Source organism: Topomyia yanbarensis, chromosome 3, assembly GCF_030247195.1.
Source record: "Topomyia yanbarensis strain Yona2022 chromosome 3, ASM3024719v1, whole genome shotgun sequence".
Lineage (NCBI taxonomy): Eukaryota > Metazoa > Arthropoda > Insecta > Diptera > Culicidae > Topomyia > Topomyia yanbarensis.
In genome coordinates this window covers 219,000,299-219,025,416 of record NC_080672.1, presented here as the reverse complement: position 1 = coordinate 219,025,416, position 25,118 = coordinate 219,000,299, and the positions used below count along the sequence as shown (strand labels likewise).

General features: G+C 42.9%; 1 protein-coding gene across 1 annotated transcript in view; it reads left to right on the top strand.

Moving 5' to 3' along the window:
• Nucleotides 1-25,118, top strand: part of LOC131693880 (uncharacterized) — a 517,149-nt gene that overhangs the window by 419,966 nt on the left and 72,065 nt on the right. The window contains exons 4-5 of the mRNA XM_058982138.1: nt 3,812-3,932; nt 4,016-4,240. Coding sequence (XP_058838121.1) covers nt 3,812-3,932; nt 4,016-4,240 — 346 coding nt within the window. The remainder of the gene's footprint in view (nt 1-3,811; nt 3,933-4,015; nt 4,241-25,118) is intronic.

The following is a 25,118-nucleotide window of genomic DNA, read 5'->3' as shown; positions in this document are numbered from 1 at the left end:
CTAAATCGGGCATTTTTTTTTATAATAAACTGAAACTGTTAAAATATTCTTCCCGTCCCTTGATGTAGTCTGATAACTATTTCTGATTATGATGAACTTTTTATTTTTACATATTTCCATCTTCATGATAAGGAAAACATGCTCAAGAAAGGATTTACTCGAATTCAGTCTTGTTCGTCTGCTAGAGCCCATCAAACATATGTTCATATTTAGCTGATAAAATCGGGGTTTTCAATGTATTATAATAGATATTCAGCATTCGAAGGAGTTTCTTGTGAACGAGTGTAGAAAGACTTTGTTTCTACTTACTTGAAGTCAGCGGCGTAGCCAGAAATTCGGTTTGGTGGGGGTTTGGTGAAAATCGATCTTACTGTCCAAACGGGATAATTCCGAAACCGTAATTTTTGAAGTTTTAAAATTATGCAGAATTAATTTTTCAGATAATAGTAACAGAGTTCGTGTCTTTAGCGTATTTGTTGAGACTTTATTGTAGTCGTGAGTATTAACCTGAGAAAATTCACCATAAATAATTCTTGGACGATATACCGTCAAAATTATTTTATCAAATGATGCGCTGTTTAACGTTTGTAAAACTCATCGAAGATACTAAACTTCCGAAATTGGCGGTTTCAAAATGATTCTATCTTGACCTTAAATTACTGTTTTTAAATATTTGACCTATACATATAATTGGTCATACTACAAAAATCAAATGCTCATCAAAATCGATCAGAACCTGCTAGAGTCGAATGGAAATCGTCATTTTTCATAAATTTCTCTCTACATTCGGAAATTGTTATCCTCGTTATTAATCATATTACGTTTTCGTCTCAACTCGACGCATTCCCAAAATAAAAACCTGTTTTAATCCACCTAGTGGTGCAATTGTGCTTTTCTCATTTGTCCAGACTACGATTCCATGGCTGGTTATGTTCAATACAATGGTGGAAATGAATAGTACATGTTCAGTACGATTTGCACATACATACAATGGATCGACAGCCACGATCTTGAGATACTATGTGATACTGAAACATCGCTTGAAACCAGCGGCGGATCATGGAGAAAGATCCGGGAGGTCCAGGTCCTGCCGAAAATTTTCAACTTGTTAAGAAATTTTAAACTAGTTTTAATTTTAAAGTAGAAACCCCTCACTGCATACTCCCTCCGGGCCGATATGATTGACGATTTTTACATTTTTTTTTCTATATGAGAAAGGCAAAAATGTACCAAATTCCAAAATAGTCAATTCATGTTAAACATCTCAATGTTTCATGCATTTTAAAGTAATTTGGCATCAAAAATACAAATTTGATTTTGAAATTTTTTAAGTTTATATGGAAATTTGCTGTGTGATTGCACTCTTCAACTCGTAACTCCGGAACCGGAAGTCCAATTAATAAAAAATTCAATAGCAGCCGATGAGATTTTGTACTTGTACTTTTCATTTGTGGTTGTACCTTTCATTTGAGACTAACTTTGTGCAAATCGGTCCAGCTATCTCTGAGAAACAGAGGTCACATATCAGTTACATATCAGGACCCCATTCCGAAAATTTATCAAAAGTCCTCATGATGTTTACAACAACAGATTATCAATCTTCAATCCAATTCTTTTTTTTGGGTGTGGTGGGGGGGGGGTGTTGTGTTGTGTTAAACCCCAAAACGTTCTCTTGGCTACGCCGTTGCTTGGAGTTATTTATTTCGCTTTTCATTTTCCGATATGTTTTAGATCGATCCGACGGTCATAAGTTAGAAAAATTGCAGTCAGAAGGTTCGCACAAATGAACATTTTTGCACTGATAAGTTATCAATTTCCTTCCAGACAACTTGGAAGAGTTCGGTGATTATTTCTAGCGGTTGTAGATAGAAAAATGAAATACAAAATTCGTTTTATCGAAATACTGTCTGGCTTATTTCAATGGATTATTACTATATTGAACAATAAATAGGCGACAAAGAGTAATCCACAAACAACAAGGCATAACTTTTAAATTATTCAAAATAGATATTTGAAGTCTTCAGTAAAGTTATTCGCAAAAGTAAGAGCTACAAATTTGCTGAAGGCATCATTTCGATATAATCACTTCCGAGAAAATTTGTGAAAATATCTCACTCATAGGGGGATAATCAGCAAAAGCACAATACCAAAAGAAAGGGCATATTGCCTCCATTAAATTCTCTGAAAATACTATTGACCTAAAATAAGCCGTTTTGGCGTTAATAATAGATTACATGTTTTTGGTCATATTTCTGGCAATGAGAAATGATAAAAATCTTTCGTCCGCATTTAATGTTAAATATCTCTTTTGATAATAGTCCCATTTTTTACAATCTATAGGTTGTTCGAAAGGTATTCGTTAAAGCTGTCTAAAAACATATAAATTGTTAATCTATGTTGTGAATTTCGGCAGATAAGTCAAAAAAACTGCAAGAACGCCATTTTTATGCATTCAAACATTCATATCTTGGAAACTAAACATCTGAATCAAAAACAAATTAATAGCGTTCTTACTGTTTTTTTAGTTCTTTCATTTAAAATTGGTTTGGATAAGATCGGTTCAGCCATTGCTGAGAAACATGAATGAGAATTTGTCCGTTACATACACACACACAGACACACACACAGACATTGTCCCAAATCGTCGAGCTGAGTCGATTGGTATATAAGACTCGGCCCTCCGGGCCTCGGAAAAAATCTAGAAAGTTTGAGCGAATTCTATACATTTCTCTTATAAGAAATGTAAAACATTAGATTTTTGACATTTTATGATGGGGTAACTTTAAAAAAAGTCATAATCAAACGTTTTAACTATTTTGGTGAGAAAAAATTCCCAATATGTCGAAAACTATCGTATTTTGGAGAATTTTTATTAAAAGAATTTTAATTTAAAACGATGCATAGAATTATATTCTGTAATAAAATTACAGTACTTTATGTCATTCAGTATGGAATTTTGAAAACATGTATAAAGCTATTGTTAGAAAACCTTTTTACCGATAAGTTCTCCATCACACAACAAAATGTTTCTCTTCTGTTTAGGTTTTTGTTGACAAAATATAAAATATTAGAAAAAATGTTTTTTTTTGCAATTTAAATTTTTAACAAAAATTTTTGTTTTCGTGAAAAATGACACAACATTTTTTTTCAAGGCATATTTTTTTTTCGTACAGAAATATTAATTCCTTGTAACTCGTTCTCAGAAAGTTTTGCTGTATAAAATACTGTAATTGATCAAAAAAATTGAAATTAATTCACGTCGAAATTTCTACGCTCTTTTAAAAAATTGCAAAATAATCTTACTGATTGTGGAAAGTGTTTAGTCTTCTATGCCGGTGAAACGTGTAAAGTTTCATAGGAATATAAAATGGTCGCTCACGATTTTAAAGATTTTCAGACGGATCTTCTAGGAATTCCTACGTGTCGATTTCTTACCTCACGTAAGAAATAGAAAGTCTTATTGTAATGTTGAAATCCATTTCATACAAACATAATATTGCGGCGGGGCTGGTTGATGAAACGATTACCTCGGAACACGGTTTGCTCTGTATACGAAATGGGCAATGGGAAAATTAATTGAGCTAGTACCTACCTAAATCCTGGAACCAAGTTATTTACAGGTATGTGTATAAATACATGGAAATAACTATTTTTCTGCAAATCGCTGCCTGCCAGTGGGAGGTAGGGTGATTAACACACTCATACAACCAAATTTTGTCGACCACCTTTTACCTTCACAAAGAAGAAATAATTATAATATTTCATGTAAACAACTATTTCCATTATTATTAAAATGTTTATTTGCTTTCAGACTCAACTACCCATTCAAGATACGCCACTGGCATCATGTATGCGCTTCATGGAATGGAAAAACTGGTGAGTGGCAACTATGGATTAAGGCAGAAAGAGTGGGTCGCGGATTTCACAACCGTGTAAGTCATTAAGACATTCAGAGCATATCATTCAATCGATTCTTTTTCATTATACATGTTCGTTTCACATTAATATATTTCAGCTTGTAGAATACGAAATAAAACCAAACGGCAAGCTATACTCCGGAGGTTCATCAGTAACTGGTCCTACTGATACAGATTTACACTTCGAACTGACAATGGTGCAAATTTATAAAGTTGCGCTGAGTGCTGGAAAAGCACATCGTGACCATAAGCACCACCACGTTCATCATTTTGATCACAATGGAAGAGAGTTAACACCTGCTACACCAAAAGCATCATCGCAGGTACATCACATTCACAAATATTACTTTTAGTTGGATAAGATCGAAAACCAGCACTGAAGTCGCCCAATTGATATAGGGGAGACTGAGGAGACTTGATCCCCTTTTTTATTTTTCAATCCTACTCCGTGGAATGATACAAAAACTATGTATTTTTTGTAGTTTTATATTGTTTCTAGGGTTGACTGATAATCATAAAAAAATTACATGGAAATATTATACTGGACATGAGCTATGAGCATTTTTGGAAAACGACAAAAAACTGGAAAATTCTTTGATTAGTGGAGACTCGATCCCTAATTTGGGGACACTTGATTATTTTTTGAAAACGTGTTTAAAAGAGCATGTAGGGTAATAAGCCTATTTTTATCCTTTTTCTATTATCATCCTACCCATCTGAAGTCTTTGGTTAGAGCAGCGTCTGCCATCTTTGCTCAACGCATTGGCTCAAACGGTGTTGCGATAATTGGGGTACTCGATTAGAGTTTTTGCTGCGCTCAAACAGAAGATTTTCACCATTCTCAAGACAATTTTGTTATTATATTGGCTCTTAATAAGAGGCGAATGACCTTAAGGCTAAAACCTCTATAATCGAAATAAAAAATGGCTCCTAATAAAAAAGCAAAGAAGCTGAAATAATAAAATTAATAATGAAATAATGTGGTACCCTCCCTAATAGGACAAAAATAGGTACCTAACCCCATTCAATGTTATAAATGTATTGTGGTATTGATTACATTGTTGTGATTACATAATAATATATTACGCATCTCTCACAAGATTTTTTTTACGAAATCCCCAAATCTCTGTGCAATGTCGTTATTATGGTTGAGAAACGTCAAATGTGGGATGCATGGTTGCTACGTATACTGTAGTAAACAATTTCAGTTAAGTTTCTGTACGATGAAGCGTTCATTTTTGACAGTATTTTTTTGTTATTTTATGGCAACAATGACTTCAATTGTTTTGATGTGAATTTGGCTATTTTCAGTGGTGTGTATGAAGCATGGCGAAGGGGATCAAATCTCCACAAATTTGAAGGGATCAAGTGAACCCATAGCATCTATTTCAGCAAACTTTAGTACAAGTATAGTTGAACAAAAAAATCAGCTCAATCATAACGTATTCATATAATTGACATTCTCCTGTAATTCTGTATGCAAAAATATAGTATGTAGTGGGTGACTTTATCAATTGTATAAAAGTTTGAAAAATTATAAAATAAATCTTCTTCAGTTCTTCCGACATTTTTTTTCTTTGAATCGGTAAAAATTCGATAACACATGTCCAATTTATTTGTTTGTATTAAAGAAACTTATGTTTAGATAAAACTGCGCAACTTTCTAGTGTATTTGATTAATGTATTCTGATCCGCCTTCGAGTTACAATGATGGGATCAAGTCTCCCCGGGGATCAAGTCTCCTCAGTCTCCCCTATGTAAGGTGGCTGTGTTAGATATGTCACATTTCTGGTCTGGAAAATATCTATAAAATTGCGTTTTAAGATTTTTAAAATTCTGTTTGGTTACTGAGATATTGCGAGGACCGCGATGAGACATTGTATCTTAGGGATTGGCTTAAGTTGTATTGAAGTTTGAGATATTTTTTGTGCAAAAATGTCTGAGGAACACAGTGGTTTAATAGTTTTCAAATGAAAAAAATATGTATTCCCAGAAAAATGACACTTCACTGTAAAGCTGGAATTATTGCATATTAGGCAGGACTGTAACAAAAAAATTATTATTTTTCTAGACTCCTTGACCAATTTCTTTTAAAATACATCTCACCGATTGTTTCTAGATCAAAATGAATCAAATAATTCAAATGAATCAAATGAATCAAATTAATCAAATTAATCAAATTAATCAAATTAATCAAATTAATCAAATGAATCAAATGAATCAAATGAATCAAATGAATCAAATGAATCAAATGAATCGAAAGAATAGAAAGGAGCGAAAGAATCGAATGAATCAAATGAATCAAATGAATCAAATGAATCAAATGAATCAAATGAATCGAATGAATCGAATGAATCGAATGAATCGAATGAATCGAATGAATCGAATGAATCGAATGAATCGAATGAATCGAATGAATCGAATGAATCGAATGAATCGAATGAATCGAATGAATCGAATGAATCGAATGAATCGAATGAATCGAATGAATCGAATGAATCGAATGAATCGAATGAATCGAATGAATCGAATGAATCGAATGAATCGAATGAATCGAATGAATCGAATGAATCGAATGAATCGAATGAATCGAATGAATCGAATGAATCGAATGAATCGAATGAATCGAATGAATCGAATGAATCGAATGAATCGAATGAATCGAATGAATCGAATGAATCGAATGAATCGAATGAATCGAATGAATCGAATGAATCGAATGAATCGAATGAATCGAATGAATCGAATGAATCGAATGAATCGAATGAATCGAATGAATCGAATGAATCGAATGAATCGAATGAATCGAATGAATCGAATGAATCGAATGAATCGAATGAATCGAATGAATCGAATGAATCGAATGAATCGAATGAATCGAATGAATCGAATGAATCGAATGAATCGAATGAATCGAATGAATCGAATGAATCGAATGAATCGAATGAATCGAATGAATCGAATGAAACGAATGAATCGAATGAATCGAATGAATCGAATGAATCGAATGAATCGAATGAATCGAATGAATCGAATGAATCGAATGAATCGAATGAATCGAATGAATCGAATGAATCGAATGAATCGAATGAATCGAATGAATCGAATGAATCGAATGAATCGAATGAATCGAATGAATCGAATGAATCGAATGAATCGAATGAATCGAATGAATCGAATGAATCGAATGAATCGAATGAATCGAATGAATCGAATGAATCGAATGAATCGAATGAATCGAATGAATCGAATGAATCGAATGAATCGAATGAATCGAATGAATCGAATGAATCGAATGAATCGAATGAATCGAATGAATCGAATGAATCGAATGAATCGAATGAATCGAATGAATCGAATGAATCGAATGAATCGAATGAATCGAATGAATCGAATGAATCGAATGAATCGAATGAATCGAATGAATCGAATGAATCGAATGAATCGAATGAATCGAATGAATCGAATGAATCGAATGAATCGAATGAATCGAATGAATCGAATGAATCGAATGAATCGAATGAATCGAATGAATCGAATGAATCGAATGAATCGAATGAATCGAATGAATCGAATGAATCGAATGAATCGAATGAATCGAATGAATCGAATGAATCGAATGAATCGAATGAATCGAATGAATCGAATGAATCGAATGAATCGAATGAATCGAATGAATCGAATGAATCGAATGAATCGAATGAATCGAATGAATCGAATGAATCGAATGAATCGAATGAATCGAATGAATCGAATGAATCGAATGAATCGAATGAATCGAATGAATCGAATGAATCGAATGAATCGAATGAATCGAATGAATCGAATGAATCGAATGAATCGAATGAATCGAATGAATCGAATGAATCGAATGAATCGAATGAATCGAATGAATCGAATGAATCGAATGAATCGAATGAATCGAATGAATCGAATGAATCGAATGAATCGAATGAATCGAATGAATCGAATGAATCGAATGAATCGAATGAATCGAATGAATCGAATGAATCGAATGAATCGAATGAATCGAATGAATCGAATGAATCGAATGAATCGAATGAATCGAATGAATCGAATGAATCGAATGAATCGAATGAATCGAATGAATCGAATGAATCGAATGAATCGAATGAATCGAATGAATCGAATGAATCGAATGAATCGAATGAATCGAATGAATCGAATGAATCGAATGAATCGAATGAATCGAATGAATCGAATGAATCGAATGAATCGAATGAATCGAATGAATCGAATGAATCGAATGAATCGAATGAATCGAATGAATCGAATGAATCGAATGAATCGAATGAATCGAATGAATCGAATGAATCGAATGAATCGAATGAATCGAATGAATCGAATGAATCGAATGAATCGAATGAATCGAATGAATCGAATGAATCGAATGAATCGAATGAATCGAATGAATCGAATGAATCGAATGAATCGAATGAATCGAATGAATCGAATGAATCGAATGAATCGAATGAATCGAATGAATCGAATGAATCGAATGAATCGAATGAATCGAATGAATCGAATGAATCGAATGAATCGAATGAATCGAATGAATCGAATGAATCGAATGAATCGAATGAATCGAATGAATCGAATGAATCGAATGAATCGAATGAATCGAATGAATCGAATGAATCGAATGAATCGAATGAATCGAATGAATCGAATGAATCGAATGAATCGAATGAATCGAATGAATCGAATGAATCGAATGAATCGAATGAATCGAATGAATCGAATGAATCGAATGAATCGAATGAATCGAATGAATCAAATGAATCGAATGAATCGAATGAATCGAATGAATCGAATGAATCGAATGAATCGAATGAATCGAATGAATCGAATGAATCGAATGAATCGAATGAATCGAATGAATCGAATGAATCGAATGAATCGAATGAATCGAATGAATCGAATGAATCGAATGAATCGAATGAATCGAATGAATCGAATGAATCGAATGAATCGAATGAATCGAATGAATCGAATGAATCGAATGAATCGAATGAATCGAATGAATCGAATGAATCGAATGAATCGAATGAATCGAATGAATCGAATGAATCGAATGAATCGAATGAATCGAATGAATCGAATGAATCGAATGAATCGAATGAATCGAATGAATCGAATGAATCGAATGAATCGAATGAATCGAATGAATCGAATGAATCGAATGAATCGAATGAATCGAATGAATCGAATGAATCGAATGAATCGAATGAATCGAATGAATCGAATGAATCGAATGAATCGAATGAATCGAATGAATCGAATGAATCGAATGAATCGAATGAATCGAATGAATCGAATGAATCGAATGAATCGAATGAATCGAATGAATCGAATGAATCGAATGAATCGAATGAATCGAATGAATCGAATGAATCGAATGAATCGAATGAATCGAATGAATCGAATGAATCGAATGAATCGAATGAATCGAATGAATCGAATGAATCGAATGAATCGAATGAATCGAATGAATCGAATGAATCGAATGAATCGAATGAATCGAATGAATCGAATGAATCGAATGACTCGAATGACTCGAATGAATCGAATGAATCGAATGAATCGAATGAATCGAATGAATCGAATGAATCGAATGAATCGAATGAATCGAATGAATCGAATGAATCGAATGAATCGAATGAATCGAATGAATCGAATGAATCGAATGAATCGAATGAATCGAATGAATCGAATGAATCGAATGAATCGAATGAATCGAATGAATCGAATGAATCGAATGAATCGAATGAATCGAATGAATCGAATGAATCGAATGAATCGAATGAATCGAATGAATCGAATGAATCGAATGAATCGAGTGAATCGAATGAATCGAATGAATCGAATGAATCGAATGAATCGAATGAATCGAATGAATCGAATGAATCGAATGAATCGAATGAATCGAATGAATCGAATGAATCGAATGAATCGAATGAATTGAATGAATCGAATGAATCGAATGAATCGAATGAATCCAATGAATCGAATGAATCGAATGAATCGAATGAATGGGTACCTGGGCAACCCCCACAGTAAGCGTCCCTTACCACGTTGCTGTGGAGCTCTGGCGTGGTGGACCTTTCTTTCTCGCGCTACTCGTGGGATTAATGAATGAAGTGAATAAAAATAAAAATAAACAAACGGAAGTGCCGAACCCCTTTGCTAGAGGTGGTTTGATGAGGTCTCCCCCAGTGGGGAGAGTAGTGGAGCGATGAGTGCTGTATCCGACAGCACCAGTGACCCCCCAGCAGAGGTAGAAAATAGCCCTACCAACGCGCTGGACGGGCCACTATCCGCGATGCGCAAAGTGTTGGAGCAGCTCGATGCAATAGTCGAGTTCACTAGCGCGAAGCAAAACATCAGCAAGGAGCTGAAACATAGCCTGCTGGTGCTCCGGAAAGCTGTTCGTTTCGCAAGACAAGGACAGCAGGCTTACGCCAAGAGGGTGGAATGTCGGGAGAAGTACGACAGAGGAACCCAGACAGCGGCCTCCAAGAGGGAGGGAAGAGAGAAGGCCGACAGAGGTACCCAGACAGGGTATTTATTTATTTATAATTAATTAATATCAACAGACACAGTGTGGTCCTAATGATAATTTCTTAATCTATTTAAAAAGTCAACATGTAATCTGCTACGTGGAATGTGAAGATCGAACTCGGATGACACTCTGTTGAAGGTCCGCTGCAAACCAATGATGGCACCGTTTACTCCATAGTTAGTCCGGCGAAGAGGTAATCGGAGGAATAAATTATTGCGAAGGGCGCGAGGGCGAACATTCATATTTATCGCACTGAGAAGCTCGGGGCAGTCAATTCGATCTTGTAAAATATCCGAAATCGTCATAGCACGGAATAGATCCCGTCGCACTTGCAATGTATCGAGTCCAATAAGCAAACCCCGGCTTTCATAACTTGGCAGCTGGTGAGGATTGCTCCAAGGCAATCGACGAAGGGCAAACCGAACAAATCTGCGCTGTACTGTCTCAATTCGATGGACACCGTTGAGATAATGAGGGTTCCACACAACTGAACAATATTCCAGAGTTGATCGAACGAGTGAGCAGTAGAGAGATTTCAAGCAGTAAATATCTGAAAAGTGCTTAGATATTCTCATTATGAACCCCAAACAGCGTGATGCCTTTGCGACAATATAGCTGATATGCTGTTTAAACGTCAGTTGTTCATCGAGAAAAACTCCGAGATCTTTGACGCAATTCGCTCTGTCAATTGTGGATTCAGCTAGACAGTAATTGAATCGAATTGGCGTTTTTTTCCTCGAGAACGTAATGACCGTACATTTCTTGGGGTTTAGGGTCATTCGGTTGATCTCGCACCATTCCGCAAAGGTTTCCAGTTGGCGTTGAAGGAAAGCTGCATCATCAGTATTCCGTATTCTATGGTATAACTTGAGGTCGTCGGCGAAAGACAACCGTGGTCCTTCTAAACAAAAGTTAACGTCGTTGAAATACAGAAGAAAAATCAATGGACCGAGATGGCTGCCTTGCGGAATACCAGATGAAGCAAAGAACTCTTCGGATACACAATCACCTATCTTGACTGCTAGACGACGATCACTGAGATACGATTGCATCCAACGGAGAATATTAGTACCAAAGCCAAGTCTATCCAATTTTGCCACAGCAATAGCGTGATTTATCTTGTCAAAAGCAGCTGAAAGATCCGTGTAGATAACATCAGTTTGAAGGCCGTCCGACATAGCATCTGTAACATATGTTGTGAACGACAGAAGATTCGTAGATGTTGAACGTTTCGGCATAAATCCATGCTGAGTCTCGGAGATATACTGTTTGCAGTGGCTGGAGATGGGTTCCAACACAGCCATTTCAAACAGCTTAGGAACTGCGCTTAGCGTTGTAATACCACGGTAATTGTCAACTACCTTTTTATCACCTTTTTTGTGAACTGGAAACATGAAGGAGGATTTCCAGAGTTCGGGAAATACTCCGGTTGATAGCGACAATTGAAACAGATGACAAAGAGGTTCAATTAGACCGGCAGAGCATTTTTTTAGAATAATAGTTGGTATACCATCTGGGCCTGCCGAGGTTGAAGCCTTCATTTTGCTAATCGCCAGTTGTACCATATTATTGTCGATATTGATAGAGTTCAAAGACTGGTATGATTGAGGTACATTGAGAGCCGCGCGTGAAGCCTGGGTAGGTGTCAGTTTCTCGTTGGAGAAAACACTCGCGAACTTTTCAGAGAATAGTTGGCAGATCTCCTGTAAACTAGAGCTCATACGTCCTCCATAGCTCATCGTTGAAGGCAACCCGGATTCCTTTCTTTGCTCGTTTACATGCTTCCAGAATGTTTTAGGTTCGGATTTCAACTTACGTTGCACGTTTCGCAAGTAATCGGCATGGCAACGCTTCGATGTCTTTTTATAGACTTGGTTAACATGAACGTAGTGTTGTCGCAGCATGTAGCCCCCAAACTTGGAGTACTTCTTCAGAGCGGCTCTTTTAGTCGCTTTTAACCGTCTCAGCTCGGCAGTGTACCACGCTGGGTGCTTAGATTGAAGGCCACTTCTTTTGGGTACATAGCGATCGATAGCATAGCTCATAACATTGGAGAAGGTCTGCACTGCAACGTTGACATCATCATTGTCGAGAATTTCAGTCCAGTGGATATTCGACAGGAAGTCAATAATGCTATTATAGTTGGCTTTTCTAAAATTATAGCTGACGGTGTCAGAAGCATTGCAGTCATGCTTCACTCGAATCGCTTCAAGCAATATATGCAGGGGAGGGTGATGTCTAACAGTCTTTACCAGGGGGAACGGTGCTGCGGTAACTTTTGGTGCGTAGTCAGATTTGCTCGAAAAACAGAGATCAAGGATTCTGTTGTTCTCGTTCACCACATTATTCGTTTGGCGCAGCAGATTTAGACTGTAGCAGTCAAGCAAACTGGTGATACCAGCATGAAAAGATGACAATTCGGGATCAGCGAACATAAATCCGTCAGAAGCAGAGCGCCATTTTAATCCGGAGAAATTGAAATCACCAACAATCAGGATCTCATCAACCGGGCTTGCTTGAGCGGAAATCCGTTCCAGTGACTCAGTATGTGAATCAATCAATGTCGAATCGCGAGTGCGGTCCGGTGGAAGATAAACCACGCAAAGAAAAAGTGCGTAGCCAGCCAGTTTGATTCGCACCCACACCTGCTCGACACAGACCCCCAAAGTATCGTCAATCAGTTGCGCTTTCAATCGACGATGGATAGCCACAAGTACCCCGCCGCCGGTAGCCTTGAGACTGTTACGTGAGCTGCGATCAGTTCGGAAAACATCGTAGTTGGCACCAAATGCTTGCACTGACAGAGTGCTATCGCTAAGCCACGTCTCTGTGAGGGCGATTATGTCGAAGCATTCATCCGAACTTGCTACCAAATAATCTTCGATTACTGAGTTCATACCACCGGCATTCTGGTAATATATTTGTAGGTTTGAATGCCGCGATTGATTGCCGTTGGTATCGATTTGGAAGACCCCTTCACCACTCCTGCACACAGGACCGGGACGACTGGTGAACGCTGGCTGCAATGGCTCGACTGTGGCAGGGGGATCTAGGGCTTCCATAGTGCTAGCAGCAGTGCGTCCCAGGGTGCGATGAGTCATACCAGCATAGCATAGAGTGCTTAGTCCTTCTGTGATCGTTGTAGAGCCGAATGTGCTATGAAGAGACGTGCTCGTTACGATGGGATCCAAATTTTGTTTTTGACATTGAAGATTCACAGCGGCGGTAGAGTTGTGTTCATCAGCAGACTGTAAGTGAAATTTACATTGAGGGCGTGCAGCATCTTGTATTGCTTCGGAAGGACATATACCCTTCTTGGCTTTACCTGACACAGAAGAAGTCGCCGATTCGCCAGGTAAACCTAAATCGCTCGCCGGGATACAAGAAGTTGGACAGATGAGTTTATCCGGAACAGCTTGGCGCTACTGTTCACCACCAGATGGATTCTTCTCCGCCGTAATCCTGATGATAGGTCGTTGGATTTTTGAATTGGTCACAAATTCACGAAAGTAGATGTTCTCCGGCCAAGAGTCTTTGGACAGAGCCTTATCCCTGTATGATTTGCTAACGCCAACTTTGAAAGTAATGAAGCTCAAAGTTGAGAGATCCTTGTCCTTAGGAACTAGACGAACTATTCTCGGTTGCAGATTCTCCCCCAGACAATCTTTCACAAGGGTAGAAACTTCATCATCCGTCGTGCTGGGATCGAATGCTGACAAGTAAACCCATAACAGCTCCTCAGGTGGTGAAATTGTTTTTATTGTTTCAAACGCAGCTTTGGATCCACGAATATTTGGAATTTTTGTTTTGAGCGAATCATCTTCCCGTTTGCGCTTAGGCGTGTTTGAAACTGGATTATATTCAGCAATTCGATTCCAAGGCGTTATAGTTGGGGATAGCGGTTTTGAGGCAACTTTAACCGAGAGAGCTTTGACGACATCTTTCAAATCAGCTATGTCGTTCTTTATAGATTTCAGAGAATTGTTGTCAGGCACTATGTCGCAACAACGCGAAGCCATTCTACGAAAATTATCATTCGAGAATAAGTCAGCACAGCCGTCACACATCCAGAATAGATTCCGTGGGTGGGTTCCCAGGACGTCACGAACATCATAATCCATCTTGACGCATATCATGTGGAACGAATTTCCGCAGTATCCACGACATGTGATTCGATCAGAATCATTAACCACTTTCGAGCAGTTCTTACAAGCCATGCTGTTGAAGTAGAAATAACGCCTAGCGGGTATGCAATATGCGCAGGAAAACGCTAACGGGTAACGTGCGTCAATGGAAGCGAACTTGCACGCAACGTGCGACAACTCAACTACCCACCAGCAGATGTCGCTTTTGGCGAAAAAATTGAGCGTAACGTCTGTGCAGTGATAATGTCAAATGAAAACAAAAATCACAACCAAAAACAATCACTTTCACGAATCACACTGGTAGATATAATCGTGCTTGAAGTCACGAAATTTCAATGCACACGTACTACCGAATAAAACGATATACAGATAAAACGAGAATAAAAATAATCGCGAGTGTAAAACACTAAAAAATCAAAAAAAAAACTATCAGCTCTACTGACGACCGGAATATAGCAAACAGTGATGCCAATATCCCCTTCCCCTTCTATGAAGCAGCCATATCGCTCGAAGCGGCGGCTGAGTTCCCTTCGAAGGGTAAGAGCAAAAGCTAGCGCAAGACGGCGTCGAACGCGAAGCGCCCTAGGAATTCACCAGGCGAGGGTAAAAAAACTAACACCACACGGCGTGCAATCGTCAAGGCCAAACGCCGTTTGGTCGAGCTAAACCGGGGCGAGAATGACCCCGCTGGGCAGAGAGAAGGTAGCAGCAACTCGGCGCTACCGGGGCAGGGGGCGTAAACCCCTGGACGCTGGTCACCAAGAAGAAGCCGACACCGGATGCACCGGTGTCGGCTTCACCTTAAGGACAGAGGCGAGGCCTTGTGGTTAAAAACTGACAAGCACAAATATTCCAACGTCCGAAAGTCGATGAGGGCGGCCGAAAGCCTCTCGGCCAAGACGTGCGCAGCGTGAGACGCACCAACACAGGCAAAATGCGTATAAGGCCTTGGCTCAAGAGGTCCTGGGTGAAGGCGCCCAAGTGAGGTCGTTAGGGGTGAAAATGACTCTCAAGTGTAAACAACTGGACGAGTTCACGACCGCAGACGACGTCGTCGCAGCCGACAAGGAGCAATGCGACGTAGCAACCGAGCATCGGGCAATCGGGCCTCTGTGTGCTTGAGAGGGGGACCCTCCGGCACCCAAGTAGCCTACCTCAGGCTACTGAAAGCAGATGCCAAAAAGGTTACCGTGAAAGGTAAACTGCAGATCGGCTGATCAGTATGCCCAGTTAGCATACCCCAGCCGCCCTCAGTGGATAGGTGCTATCGGTGCGTTGAGTCCGGCCATAAAACTTACGAATGTAAAGGCACAGACAGGAGCAAACTATGTCGTCGCTGCGGCGAGGATGGGCATAAAGAGCGGGGTTGCACTAAGGCGCATAAATGCCTTATGTGCACCGCTAAGCAAGCCCGTAATCATTCTATGGGCGGACCTTCGTGTCCCTTCGGTGAGGCAAATAAGAAGAAGCCGTGAACGTTACACAGCGAAATCTTAACCATTGTGCATCAGCCCAACAGCTGCTGTGGCAGTCGGTCTCGGGGTCGAGGACAGATGTCGCCCTCTTATCAGACCAGTACAACATCCCTGCCGGCAACGGCAATTGGGTGTCGGATGGGCCTGGGATGGCGAAAATCTGTACAACGGGACGGTTCCCGGTTCAAGAGGTAATACACTCCTCCGCCGAGGGTGTGGCGATTGCCAAGATCAATGGTGTGTTCTATTGTAGCTGCTACGCTCCACCAAGGTGGCCCATAGAACAGTTCAACCAGATGATCGACAGGCTCTCATCAGACCTAGTGGGCCGGAAACCGGTAGTTATAGTGGGAGACTTTAACGCTTGGGCGGTAGAGTGGGGCAGCTGCTGTACAAATAGCAGGGACCAAACGCTAATGGAGGCGCTTGCGAAACTTGATACTGTGCTAGCTAACAATGGCTCCGCTAGCACATTCCGTAGAAACGGGGTGGAGGCATGGATTGACGTAACATTTGCCAGCCCGAGTCTGGCTCCAGGCATGGAATGGAGGGTGGACGACCCGAGCAAACGAAAAGCCCATAATACCCCTATGGTCATGGGGCTTGACATGGGTGTTTGAAATGGGTTCAAACCATGAAAACACCATCACCATGGTCCAGTAGATCCCATATAAAATACCACATGTTGGTGTATTTGTGGGTTAATGAGACCATTTTATGGTGTCTTGATGGTTGTGAATTTTGTGATTAATTTTGTGCTTAAGGTCTTTTCAAGGGGCTATGTGGTGTTTGAACCCATGAGTATTTGCTCGGGGAAGGCTACACACATAGCGATCATTTAGCAATCCGCTTTAGGATCAACTATGGTGTGCAGCATCCGAGGGCGGGAGATTCCGGCCAGGTACGCGGGTGGAAGTCCAATCACTTCGACAGCGAAGCTTTCACCGCAGCCCTGGGACTGGAGGCCAACACCGACAGTCTAAGCAGGGATGCGCTGGTAGCTGCTCTATCACGCGCGTGCGACGCCACTATGCCGAGAAAAACACTGCCAAGAGACGGTAGATGCACGGTATACTGGTGGAGTGCCGAGATTGCAGCTCTATGATCAGCCTGCCTCAGAGCTAGACGTAGGATGCAAAGATCGCACCGAGGATGTAAGCAAGAACCGCCGTGAAGTGTTTCGAGCTGCGAAATTGGCCCTTAACAAGGCCATTAAAAGCAGCAAGAGAGCGTGTTTCGACAACCTGTGTGAGAGTGCCAACGCGAATCCGTGGGGTGACGCCTACCGGATTGTGATGGCCAAGACCAAAGGGGGCTCTTCACCCCCAGAACGGTTTCCGGACCGGTTGGCGACGATTATCGAAGTACTCTTCCCGTCTCGAGCCACAAGCCCTTGGCCACCTGCACTACGAGACAGTGCGGGCACGGCCGAAATGGTGGCTCCGGTCACGAATGAAGAACTACTCGCAGTGGCTAAATCCCTGGCAATGAACAAAGCTCCAGGGCCGGATGGAGTTTTAAACAGCGCTCTCAAGGCAGCGATCATAGCGAACCCGAACATGTTCAGGCTAGCTATGCAGAGATGCCTTGACGAGTGCCGTTTCCCCGATAAATGGAAAAGGCAGAAATTGGTGCTGTTGCCGAAGCCTGGGAAGCCGCCAGGCGACCCATCGGCATACAGACCAATCTGTCTGATCGACACGACTGGCAAACTGCTTGAGAGGATCATCGTTAACAGGCTAACCCCGTACACAGAAGGTACGGACGGTCTGTCAAGCAACCAGTTTGGCTTTCGGAAGGGTAAGTCCACAGTGGACGCTCTCAACTCAGTGATAAATACTGCCGAGATAGCGATCCAACGGAAAAGGCGAGGTATTCGATACTGTGCGTTAGTGACACTCGACTTGAAGAACGCATTCAACAGCGCAAGCTGGGATGCCATCGCGCTCTCGTTACACCGGCTTAGCCTACCGGTGGGTCTGTACCGGACCCTGGAAAGTTACTTCCAAAACCGCGTACTGCTATACGAGACCGATGCCGGTCAGAAAAGGGTTCCGATTACTGCCGGAGTCCCGCAGGGCTCGATCCTAGGCCCGGTGCTATGGAACCTCATGTATGACGGGGTTCTGAGACTGAAGTTCCCTCCTGGGGTCAAGATCGTCGGCTTTGCCGACGACGTAACCTTGGAGGTCTACGGGGAGTCAATCCCTGAGGTAGAACTAACCGCAGAACACGCGATCAACACGTCGAAGGAATGGATGAGCGCGAGAGGCCTGGAGCTCGCTTAGCAGAAGACGGAGGTAGTTATCGTCAACAACCGCAAGTCGGCACAACATGCAGTTATCCATGTGGGAGAAGTCGTGATGACCTCACAGCGGAGTCTGAAGTCTCTCGGAGTCATTATAGACGACAAGCTGACCTTCGGCAGCCATGTCGACTATACATGCACGAGAGCGTCGACTGCTGTCGCGGCACTATCAAGGATGATGTCCAACAGCTCAAAGGTGTGCGCCAGTAGACGTAGGTTACTGGCAGGCGTTGCCGTATATATCCTCAGGTCAGCGTGATAGCGAGCATGATGCCAGTCGGGATGGTCATTCGGGAAGATGAGGAGTGTTTCGAGCTACGTGGAAATATAGGAGCCCGCGAGCGCACCAGGGTGACCTCGGTCACCAGATGGCAGCGTGAGTGGGAAACTCCTCGAAAGGTTGGTGGACCCACCGGCTGATACCTAACATATCGAGCTGGGTGGGAAGACCCCATGGGGAAGTTCACTTCCACCTGTCACAATTCCTGTCAGGCCATGGCTGTTTCCGACAGTACCTCCACAGGTTCGGGCACGCGGAGGTCCCAGCCTACCCGGACTGCCCATGTGTAGACGAAACTGCCGAACACATACTGTTCGTATGTCCTCTGTTCGACGTCGAAAGAAGACCAATGCTTGACGTCTGTGGCTGGGACACAACCCCTGATACCCTTATTCAGCGGATGTGTCAATCGGTAGAGAAGTGGAACGCAGTCTCGGCTGCTACCACCCAGATTGCCTGTAGGTTACAGGTAATTTGGCGAACCGAGTAACAGACGACGAGCACGACTAACTAGTGATTGGTTAGTTGGAGCGAAAAAGGCCGAGCGCAAAAAAGGGAGTAAATGGTCTATTCATCCTGAAGCAGGTTTGGTGCAGTGACTGGCAACCGCGTAAAGGATAAACCCAGCCACCCCGAAGCAAGGCAGAAGAGCGAGTGTATAGGCGTATAAGTGGACTGCCTCATACTAAGATGGGAGGATCGTAGCGTGGTATGTTGGGACTTAGCTATCGATGCCTCGTGGCGTGGCAGAGGAGTGAAAGGGTGAGAATCCAAATCAGTCTCACACGGTATGTTAAGGGTGAGCACAAAAGTCAGCCTCACATGGTATGGTAGAGGCTAGCACAAAAGTAAGCTTAGCAAGGAATGAGAAAGGTGAGCACACAAGTCAGCCTCGCATGGTATGTCAGACGTGGGGCCTAAGAAAAATGTCCCACATGCGATGCCAGGGGGAGTGACAGGGGTATAATAGAGTGGCACGATCGAGAGTGAACCAGGTGATAGGGTGAGCATCCAAGTCAGCCTCACATGATATGGGAGAGGCGAGCACAAAAGTAAGCGTGAGCGAGAGTGAATGAGTACATCAAGTACAGCCATCCCCCCAGAAGTAATACCGAGAGGCAGTTCCTGGGGGGAACGATGGCGGAGCCCAATGGAGTTTAGTCGGTATTAATGGCAGCGTCACCATTTGAACCCGACTCGCCCCCAGTACACCCCGTGTGGTAGCTTTGACGCCTATCAATAGCACGTGTACTAGATTAGTACGTAAACAGTCTTCTCCATCGTAAAAAATATCCCCAGTACTGCCCGTGTGGTAGCTTGGCATCTACTAATAGCACGTGTACTGGGCTAGTACGTGAATGTATTCTCCATTTTAGAAATAAAGAAAAAAAAGGCTATCCACTACACCATTGGTCGGCAGAATTGTACTGTAACGCGGAGAGTGAGGACTGGCGAACGGAAGTGGAAAATAAAGGACTTCGACAAGGACCTTTTTGTGGAAGCACTTCGTGCTGACAGCGTCACTCCAATTCCGAGCGCCGATGAGCTGTCGGAAACAGTAGCGAGGGCATGCGATGTAACAATGCCGAGGAAAATGGAGCCGAGGAACTACCGGCGTCCGGCGTACTGGTGGAACGAAAGGCTCAGCATCCTCCAGGCTGCTTGTCTAAAAGCCAGAAGATGCGTCCAAAGAGCAAGATCAGAGGCGATCCGAGAAGAGTGTAAAGTAACATTCTGGGCGGCCAGTGCTGATTTTAAAAGCGAGATTGCTAAGCAAGTCCACCTGCTACAAGGAGCTGTGCAGAGAAGTAGACGCTAACCCCTGGAGCAATGCATATCGTGTCGTTATGGCCAGGATCAAGGGTCCAATGACGCCAGCCGAAATGTACGCTGACAAACTAAAAAATATCTTGGAGGGTCTTTTGCCGAAGCACGACCCAAACGTATGGCCGCCTACACCGTACGTTGATGCAGACGGTGGAAATGCTTGTGACAATCAAATTTCCAACGACGAGCTCCTTAATGCGGCAAAAGGGCTGAAACCGAAGAAAGCTCCCGGACCGGATGGTATCCCCAACGTGGCACTGAAGACTGCGATCCTGGTGTTTCCGGACATGTTCAGGATAGTCCTACAGAAATGCCTGGACGAAGGCTACTTCCCGGATAGATGGAAGATGCAGAAGCTGATGTTGCTGCCAAAACCAGGGAAACCTTAAGGAGATCCAGCATCGTATCGGCCTATATGCCTGCTGGATACTCTTGGTAAACTTCTGGAAAGGGTCATCTTCAACAGGCGTCAGCTACGCTGAAAGCGAGAGCGCACTATCACAGAGGCAGTTCGGGTTCCGGAAAGGGATATCGACGGTGGACGCCATCCGCACAGTCATCGAGAGCGCGGATAAAGCGTCGAAGCAAAAGAGAAGGGGAAATCGCTACTGCGCCGTGGTAACGATCGACGTGAAGAACGCGTTCAACAGCGCTAGCTGGGGGGGCATCGCCGCAGCGCTGCACAGAATGCGGGTTCCGGACTATCTGTGCAAGATTCTTGAAAGTTACTTCCAGAACCGAGTACTGGTCTACGAAACGAACATCGGGAAGAGGTCGATTAGGGTCACGGCGGGAGTACCTCAGAGCTCCATGCTCGGCCTAACGCTCTGGAATATAATGTACAACGGAGTGTTAACACTGGAACTATTCAGAGGAGTTGAGATCGTCGGTTTTGCAGATGATGTTGTCCTGATGGTAACCGAAGAGACCCTTGAGGAGGTGGAGATGTTGACGGCAGAGACAATAGACATCGTGGAAACCTGGATGGCTGAAGTCAAGTTGCAGCTGGCTCATCACAAGACTGAGGTAGTGCTGGTCAGCAACTGTCAAAAAATCCAGCGTCTCGAGATCAGCGTTGGGGGACAGTCCATCCCATCGATGCGGGCGCTGAAGCACCTGAGTGTGATGGTCGACGATCGATTAAATTACAACAGCCATGTCGACAATGTATGTGAGAAGGCTGCGAGGACAACTAACGCATTGGCAATGATCATGCCGAATCACGGAGGAGTAAGAGGCAGCACGAGACCTCTCCTGGCGGGTGTCTCATCCTCAATACTGAAGTATGGAGTACAGGACTGGGCTGATACGCTCAAAGTGAAACCGGACGAAGTTGACAAGCACGTTCCGCCTAATGGCTGTTCGTGGCGCGAGTACGTATAGAACGATATCATCGGAGGCAGTATGTGTAATTGCTGGGATGATTCCCATCGGCATCACTCTGGCTGAGGACGTGGAATGCTACCAGCGGAGAAATGAACGTAATGCAAGGAGACTGGTCCGAGTGGGCTCGTTGACTAAGTGGCAGCAAGAGTGGGACAACGCGGAGATAGGAAGGTGGACCATCGACTCATCCCAAATGTGTCTGCTTGGGTACATAGAAAACATGGAGAGGTGAACTTTGTAACTTTTAATCTTCCTTCGAGAGCTAACTATGGAAAGGACAGCAAAAGAGTTTTCAGGGAGATGGTTACTTTAAACCAGTGACTTAAGCGCCACTCTCTCTCTCGAGAGGCCACTGGTCAGTTCGTGTCCGGCCAAAAACTCATAAATTAGAGCGGGTAAAACGTATCCCAAGTCTCACCCAAACTGCACTTCACTCCCAACCACCCAAAAGCTTCGAAATCGGGAACAGGTTCGAGTCTTGAATCAGCGAGCCAACTGCTCGAACAACGCGAAGCAAACGATCTGTTCGATGGAGACGCACCGTCGCTCAAGCATTACAACGCACAATTCCAGATGTTTTAACGAGGTCGTCCCCCGATTTTGCCCTACACCGAACTAGTTCTCTAAAACGTTTCCCAAATAATAATAATAATACCAAAAAATCATAATTGTATAGAGATTTAATCCGAGACCGTAATTCTGAACCAAAATTAAAAATAAACTAAAGATCGCAAAATTATCACATCTAATCTAGCCTTTTATATTTACACTGGCATTTAACATTATTTACAATGGTTGGTTTCTTCCCCCCAGAGCTCTGGTTAGTGAGTACAAAATGAACGGTCTTACTTGGTATCGCTGGCCAGCCACGACGGTGTTCCAACGACGGATGCGACGGTTTGAAGGATGACGATCCGAAACGATTCTAGCGGTGTGACTTTGACCGCATGGACCACGGAGGGCGGGAAGGACTGGAAGGCCGCACAGCTCGGCCGATGTAGCGATGGCCGGTAGGCGGGATTCGTGTTTTCCCGGACGAATATCGACGGGATGGTTGCGTTCCCGGATGAAATTTGGCGGAGAACCAGCTGCTTGCCTTCCACCTACGCCCGTGTGTCACTGGTCCCCAGACCAAACACCCACGTTGAATGGGTTAACGGACCTGTTCAACGTGTATTCTTAGTCTAAGTTGCACTCACAAAATTTTGGAATAATAAAGCTTACCTTAATTCAGACCAATTCTAGTTCAAAACTATCACAATCCAAGTCACGAACGCGCATCAAAACTCTAAGCAAGCTTGTTTTAAAGTTACTACTCGCGCTTCTATAAACCTCTCGAATTCCTCGAAATAACACCTTCACTCAAGTACGGTCTCCACCAAATTGATCGAGAAATGGAATCTCAAACTGTACTGCGCCTTCAGCCCAGTACAGAATTGTTTGATGTACGATCTGATTGGCTACAAAATTGTTTCCGGTTCAAGCTATTGTTTTATTCTAATTAGGATACTGAATTTTGATTGGCTAGGAAGGTGTATCCACTTTTAATTAATCTTGTATCAGTTGGAATGAGTGGGTTGGTATACGCCTAAATTTATATATGTTTATAGACGGTTAAGGTCTGTTGGACTAATTATAGTTTTGCTACTCAGCGATAGGGTTTTTTACAAACATTATTTACATGACGGACAGTGGGCTTGGGTATTAAAATTGCATGCGCAAATATCGATTGGTTTCAAGACCGATTTTAATTTTTTTTTTATACATGTAACAACATGAATTGTTACAACTTCTATTTGACGCAGTTTTTGTCAGGGCACGGATGCTTCCGGAAGTACCTAAATCGGTTTGGACACGCTTCGTCACCCATTTGCCCGGAGTGTGTGAACGTACAAGAGACGCCGGAACATGTAGTCTTCGAATACCCTAGATTCGAAGAAGTCCGAAGCGGTATGCCTGGTGTGACAGTGGACAATATCGTCGAAGAGATGTGCCGCGACGAGCGTATCTGGCACGCTGTCAACAGAGTGGTTACGAGTATACTCTCCGAGCTGCAGAGGAAGTGGCGAAGGGACCAACAAAGTAACGACACTGGCTAGAACGCCGCCGGAAAACCACATATCGGGTTTCGGGAGAAATTCCGCCGCTGGGGAACTCTCCGACGGTGTAGACTAAGTCCATCGCCGGGGACCAGTTGAGTAGTACGCGATATAGCACTAGGTTAGGGTCATCGGGGAGCCAGTGAACCGGACATCAGGCTTCTCCGGAATCGCCGGACCGACCTCGACACCTACCGGGTAGCTCGTGAGCAGGCTAGATTCACCGTCGGGGATTAGACCGAGTAGACCGTGTCGAATAGCCAGTAGTAGGTCGTTGGGGCGCCAGTGAACCGGAAGCTACGCTCCACCCGGAATCGCTGGATGGACCTCAGCACCTACTGGCTGGCCCGTTGAGTAGGCTAGCTCCACCGCCGGGGACTAGACCGAGTCGACGAAGCGGGAAGCTAAATGGCTCACAAAAAGATACATCGGGTCGGGAGCAACCTACCGCCGGGGAATTTACGGTAGGGTAGATTCGCCACCGTAGACTACCCGTCAGAATCGTTACGAAAAGAAGAGCTAATTGGCTCACGAGACAAACACCGGTAGAGAGAGAAATTCCGTTGTCGGGGAACTCTCAGTCGGAGTAGGATAATATCCGAGTTCATCTCGATAAAGCTGGAAGCTAAATGGCTCAAGGAAGCGGGTATCGGTGTCGGGGGAAATTCCTCCGTCGGGGAACTATCGGTCGGAGGAGTGTGAGTTCATCATTGGGGACTATGCAAGTAGATCGTGATAAGGCCGGAGCTGAATGACTCACGGAAACACGAGCTAAATGGCTCAATGTATCAGCACCTAAGCCGCTCACGGGGACGAGAGCTTAACGGCGACGTAGATAGATGGAGACAACAAGCAAGAAAAGAGTCGAGAGTTAAATCAAAGCTCATAGGTCGAGTCACTCCATGAACCAAGCGAGGCTCTGAGATGGAGCAGAAGAAAGAGGTGCGACGGAAGCACAACGAATCCACCCACGAAGTAATACGATGACTGATTGATTGCCAATACACTACAGGCCAGGCTTTTGAAGCTTTTTAAACCTAACTACAAACTACAAGGGGCAGCCCTATGGGGTTGCACGAACTGTAGACGTAGGACTAT